The sequence below is a fragment of the Dipodomys ordii genome, unplaced genomic scaffold (assembly GCF_000151885.1).
Source record: "Dipodomys ordii isolate 6190 unplaced genomic scaffold, Dord_2.0 Scaffold50, whole genome shotgun sequence".
Taxonomy (NCBI): Eukaryota; Metazoa; Chordata; class Mammalia; order Rodentia; family Heteromyidae; genus Dipodomys; species Dipodomys ordii.
The window spans coordinates 8969802-8976611 of record NW_012267266.1 but is presented as its reverse complement, the minus strand read 5'-3'; the positions used below and the strand labels follow the sequence as shown (position 1 = coordinate 8976611).

Genomic DNA, 6810 nt, shown 5'->3' with positions numbered 1-6810 from the left:
TTTTTTCTTTTTGCTTATGTGGTGCTGAGGAATCGAACCCAGGGCCTCATGCATGCAAGGCAAGCGCTCTACCACTGAGCCACCTTCCCAGCCTGTCATAGGTCTCTCTTTATCATTTTCTTTCTCTCTTTAAGCCATATTATATCCAGATGCTGGATCAAAATTTATTCCCCCTGTCTCTGTCTCTCTCTTTTTATGTCTGTGTGTGTCTCTCTCTCACACACACACCCCTACCTACATAGACAGAAAAATACACAAATTACATTTGCTCAGCTTCATAAATTTCAAAACTGGTATTTGCAAATAAATCATTTTGAAGGATCATGTTCATAACATTGATATTCTGCCCTAAAAGGCAGTTGATGCAAAGAGTTTGAGCTTTATTGGTTTCCTCAGTGGAAAAATAACAATAGATAAATCAATACACTGTCTTCCATTGCCTGCCACATACATCCTGATTTTGAACTTCTTCCCTATCTCCCTCCCTTCTTCTCTCCTTTTCCTACAGCATGTATAGAATTTTGTAGTTGTATAATGGTACTACTTCCTTAAATGTTTCCTATTTGACTTTTTAATAATCTAAATGATAATCATCATTTCTGTTTATTGTCTTATTATTTCCTGGAATCTTTCTAGGTAGTTTCATCCTGTGCTATTTTTTTTCTGTCCTTAAAAATTCTTTATTTCTTGGGTGATTGATGTAAATATATTGACTCAGAACAACATTCAGATAAGTAGAAGAATATACAAGTCACACATGGTAGACCATGAATTTGAACTTATGATGGATCCCTCAGCACTTGGGGTGAGGGATCCATCATGAGTTCAAGGCCAGCCTGATCTACATAGTGAGACTCTGTCTTAAAATAATTCACACATGTTTATATAAATCTATGTGTATATGTGTATGTGAACAAACCCAAGCTACTCTATGTTCTAGAACTAGTACCTTACACATTTAAAAGTACAATGAATACTATTCTTCCTCCCTTTCTCTTTTATACAAAGTTAGCTTAGTAAGTTGTGTGTTATCTTTTTCAACTAGCCTCTGTGTGGGTGTGTGTGGGTGTGCGTGCACGTGCACACGCGAATGTGCATGCTAGCAGCAGGGCTTGAACTCAGGGCCTTTCATTCTTTCTTGCTTATGACTGGTATTCTACCACTCGACCCATGCCTCCAGCAGAGTTTTTTTGCTGGTTAATTGAAGACAGAGTCTCAGGGCTTTTTCTGCCAATCTGGCTTCAAACTGAAACTCTCAGATTTCAGGTTCCATATTACCTAGAATACAGGTGTGAGCTATCAGCACCTGGATCAATGATCAGTTCTTAATGTTGGTTCTAGATTAGTATACAGAAAAATTTCCCCTGTATATTAGGAGGACCGAGTGATATTCCATTGAATGAATGTACTGTAAACAGGTCTGTCACATGTCATTTGGCATATATGGGATAATTACTGTACAGTCCAAAATTAAGTATAGTCTTATGTAGTTATTTTAGGAGTTTTTATTTATTCCCTAAAGACAAGAACAGTATATTAAGTTATATTCACTGATCTGGAATATTAGTGTGTAGAAATAATCCCTAAGGACAGTCTAAAGTGCTTTTTAGATTTTGCCAGGTATTGTTTCCTAGTTTTCCTTCTGAGTTCTTCACAATAGGAGAAAAAAATTGTCACCAAGATGCATTTAGAAGTGGATGTAATATTTATACCAGGTTATAGAATAAAATGAGCTACAATCTCAGATAGTTTTTTTTTAAATAAAAAGTACAGCATTTTACCTTTTTTTCCTTTCAAAAATGTTTCTTATCCTCTTTTGGAAATATGGGATAAGATACAATGTGTCTCTACCAAGATTTAGTTTAACTGAATATAAATAACAGAATAATGTTCACTGTAAATATGCTCCCCAAATACATGCTATGTTAAAATGAGTAAAACAATTTTTGTGGCATTGGGTATTAAAATTCCTGCATGGTAGGCAAGTGGTCTGCCACTGAGTTAAACTGGTTCTTAAGTGCTTTTTAAGAATGGCTGCATACAAAATGAAATTCTGGAACTATCCTATTTGATATTCAAGTGAATATGTGATTTTCCTTTGTATTGACTATGTAAGGTCCATTTAGTGTCTTGATTGCTACTTGACAACTTGAATGATTTATTTTTCTTTTCCAGTCCTGGGGCCTGACCTCAGGGCCTGGGCACTGTCCCTGCCTGAGCTTCTTTTGCTCAAGTCTAGCAGGCTTTTTCTGTTTATGTGGTACTGAGGAATCGAACCCGGGGTTTCATTCATGCTAGGCAAGCACTCTACCACTAAGCCACATTCCCAGCCCCAAAATTCTTTTTAACAATTTAATTTTCTCCTGATCACCTGATAGTTCATAAAACTGAGGGAGGTTATAGTTTATTTGCTACTTGGAAACGCTTTTTTTTTTTCCTCCACCATAGTTTGAGATGGTTAGAAGTTAGAGAGAAAAATCACTTCTTGTTTATCAGAATCTCCTTTTATAGCTTAAAGGATAAGCATTCAATTGACAACAAATTGACTCCTGTTCAGGCTTCTCTAGAACTTGAAATGGAATAGGTGTGTTTCTGTATTTCTTCTAGCTGGCTCTGAAAGATTCATTGCTTGAAGTTTTAGGAAACCGGAGGAAAAAAATAAATTCTAACATAGTTTTCAGGATTTATAGTAAACAAGGAGGATATGTTGGGGAAGTTTATGATAACTGGCCTGTAGATGATAATAAGTTATGCTGTAGTCATTTTTTTAAACAACTTTTTTTGAGTTATAGTTCAATGTCTGAGCTCTATTTTCTGTTGCCAGTAATATAGTACCACAGAGTTCGTTTATAAAGAAAAGAAGTTTATTTTGGCTTAGTGTTCTGTAGATTCAAGGTCAAGGATCTACAGCTAGTGATGGAAATCTATTTGTCCCAAGACCATTCATTGAGGTAAAAATATTTTTACATAAATGCAGAGGTTTAGTGGGATGCTTTATCTAGTCCATTAATTTCTGTAACTGTCCATATGCCCATATTGAGCCTCGATTATAATAGCTTTTTAATGAGCTTTGAAATAAAAGAAGTATGAATCCCAAAATTTTTCTTTGAAGCTATCCTGGCTCTCTTGGCTTATCTTATGTATTTCAGTATTGGCTTGCCAATTTATGCAAAAGTTATCTAAGATACTAATATGGAACACATTGATTCTGTCCATCAAATTGGGGATTCTCACTTTCTTAACAAAATTAACTGAACATAACTCAATTTATATAGGCCGCTTAATGTTTCTTTCAACATTGTGTTATAGTGTGAAGAGAACAAGTTTAAATTAATTTAAAAGTTATTAAACTTGTCTTAAATTTTGTTCCTAAATGCATTATGGCTTTTTGATGTTGTAAATGGAATTGCTTCTGAATTTTATTTTTGGATTGATTGTTGCAGGCATACAGAAATAAAATTGATTTTCTTTTCCATTGCTCTGAGTACCTGAGGGGGGAAAAAACATAAGGAAGGCAGGATTTATTTTGATTCAGAGACTTCTCAGTCCATAGTGACTTGGTTCTATATTTTGGTACCTGCAATGAGGCAGAAAACCATGATGGCGAGGAAGTGTGGCAGAAGCTGTTCGCTTTTGCCGCAGAAAGATGGCCAAGAAGGAAGAGCCAGGAGAGGCTGGGAATGAGGTATAGCCTTCTAGGGCACACTGTCTCCTGCCCACCGCAGTGGTGATGCACTTCTTCGTGAGGCCCACCTCCTAATGTTTCCACCACCTCCCAGAACAGCTCCAGCTGAGGACCAAGTGTTCAACCCATGAGCCTCTGAGGGTATTTCATATCCAAACCATAAAACTTTGTAATCCTATAAAACTAACTTATTTGTCTTAATAATTCTTTATTTAATCCCTTATTTCTTTATAAAATGATATCAACTGCAAATAAAAATAATTTTATGTCTTCCTTTCTACTCAGAATGTCTTTTTTTTTTGTTTTGTTCATGTCATTGTAATGTCTACTGCCTCCTATATACTGTTGATTAGAAGTCAACAACAGAGTAGATATCCTCATCTCTTTCCTCGTCTTTGGGAGAAAGAATTCATTAGAGGAGGTTTTTTTTTTTTTAAACTCTGAAGAGAATGGATTATAATTTTGCTTCTTTCATTTAAGGTTTTTTTCTTCTTCTTGTGTTTGTACACACAGATATGTGCTGATTAGAGAGAAGTCTCCCTTGTGCAGTCTGGAGGTTAAGCAGTGCCTTACAAAAATGGGGTTTGGGAGTGAGCTGAAGAATTCACATGAAGCTGTGTTAAAATTGCAAGACTGGGAATTACGGTTACTGGAAACAGTGAAGAAATTTATGTCTTTGAGAATAAAAAGTGATAAAGAATATGCATCTACTCTACAGAACCTCTGTAATCAAGTTGATAAGGAAAGTACTGTCCAAATGAATTATGTCAGCAATGTATCCAAGGTAAGGAGAATAATTTCATCCTTTTTTAGTATAGCATCATAATTGTCTTTAAAACAAATAGATCATGAGATTGAATGAGCATACCCAAGGTAGTTTGTAGTGCTCTAAATGTTCTCTGAGTATTATTTTTTAGCTGCATTTATAAATTCTTATGTGGATAGCATTCTTTCATTGCAGAATGCATTTTAATTTGCCTTTGATTTCTTTTTTGACCCCCGTGTTCTTTCCATATTTTTATTTGCCAGTCCTGGGGGTTGAACTCAGAGCCTGGGCACCATCCCTGAGCTTCTTGTGCTCAAGGCTAACACTCTAGAGGCACAGAGACACTTCTGGCCTTTTCTGCTTATGTGGTACTGAGAAGTCAAACCCAGGGTGTTACGTATGGTAGGCAAGCAGTCTACCTACCACTAAGCCACATTCCATATTTCACTCCCCCTGCCCAAATACCTTTTCATTGTTGGCATTGAATTTAGTTCAATTTTTCTTCATGAGCCAATTTTCTATAATCTATATAACTTTTAAATTTATACATGTGATTTTCCTTGGTAAAAGTTTCATATGCACTTACTTGATAAGAATGGGATTTTGATAAGAACTTGATAAGAACTGTGATTGGAATACTTCATACCTAGACTGTAGATTGAAATGGTTGATAATGGTGTAGAAGTGTCTTGCCTGCCTGCCTGCCTGCCTGCCTGCCTGCCTGCCTGCCTGCCTGCCTGCCTCCCTCCCTCCCTCCCTCCCTCCCTCCCTCTCTCCCTCACTCCCTCCCTCCCTCCCTCCCTTCGTTGGTACTGTGGCTTTAAACTCAGCATCTTGCTCTCTTAGTTGGTTTTCTTGCTTATACCTAGTGCTCTGTCTCTTGAACCACACTTCCAGTTCTGTCTTTTTGCTGGCTAATTAGAGATAAGCATCTCACAGATGTGTATGTTTGGGCTGGGTTTGGACTTCTGTCATCAGATCTGAGCCTCCTGAGCTAGTATTACAGGAGTGAGCCATCAGTGGCCAGTTTTAAAGTGTTTTACTTCTGTGTTAGTTGAGATTTCCAGAGAAACAGAAACAATAAGAACTGTATTTATAGTAGTTTATATAACTGGTTTATTATGGAGGTCAAGAAGGTCCAAAAGCTAGATAAGCAAAGAAGCTGGAGATACAGTTCAGTGTAAGCTTAATTGGTTTTGCTTATATTTTGAATGTCTGTAATCAGGTACATAAATATTTAGAATCATATCTTTTTGAAAAATTAATTTCTTTATTACTAGGGGAAAATGTTTATAATTTTTCGTTTCCTTGCAAATTGGCTGCTTTATCATTATGAAATTACTTTGTCTTTAGCAATATTCTTGGCTGTAAAATTTACTCTGATATTAATATAATCACTTTGATTACTATGGCTTTGTACTAGGGTTTGAAATTTGGTATTGATATTCCTCCAGCACTGTTTTTTTTTGTACTTTTTTATTGTAAAAATGCTTTAAAGAGGGGTTATAGTTACACGAGCAAGGTAATGAGTACATTTCCTATTGAACATTGTTCCTACTTCAGTGTTTTCCCTACCCTCCCTACCCTCCCACTTCCACAACTACCCCCACCATCCCTCCCCACCCTCCGTGGAGTGGTAAGGTTCATTTTCGTATTGTTTTCTTTTTGTCAGTCGTGGGGCTTGAACTCTAGACCTGGGCTCTCCCTGTGCTCTTCAGCTCAAGTCTAGCGCTCTACCACTTGAGCCACAGCACCACTTCTGGCTTTTTGTTTATGTGGTGGTGAGGAATTGAACCCAGGGTCTCATGCATGCGAGGCAAGCACTCTACCACTGAGCCACCTTCCCAGCCCAAGTTCATTTTCAACATAGTATTTTGTATATCTCATTGTTACAATGGGGCAACCTGTATCCTTGTTTAAGCGTTTTGTTTTTTCCCTTCCCCTCCCCAAATTAGAGAAACATATATACAATATGCAGGGCACCAAACATCAAATAAATGAAAACAGGGGTTATACCATGGGGGAGGAACGTACAAAGAAACAAATAATCACATGGTACATTATAAATATGTTAGAAACAATAGCAAGAAAGACAAAAGATATTTGTGTCCCTATCTTGGGATTCATTTTGCTTAACTTAATCTTATATGGTCATATGTACATAGCTTTTAATCTTTTCTGCTTGTCCTAGACATGTACTAGTTATTGCAAATAAGGGAAACTATGGGACCTATATTTCTTTGGGCCTGGTCTACTTCACTTAATATAAATTTTTCCAAGTCTTTCCATTTCCTAACAAATGGGGCAATGTCATTCTTTCTGATGGAGGCATAGAATTCCATTGTGTATATATACCACA

The 6810-nt window shown here is 36.8% G+C and overlaps 1 protein-coding gene across 1 annotated transcript in view; it reads left to right on the top strand.

Annotated features, from left to right (window-relative positions):
• Fer (fer (fps/fes related) tyrosine kinase) overlaps positions 1-6810 on the top strand; it is a 356813-nt gene that overhangs the window by 9040 nt on the left and 340963 nt on the right. The window contains exon 2 of the mRNA XM_013020434.1: positions 4199-4469. Within this exon, the coding sequence (XP_012875888.1) occupies positions 4263-4469 (207 nt within the window). The 5' untranslated portion in view covers positions 4199-4262. The remainder of the gene's footprint in view (positions 1-4198; positions 4470-6810) is intronic.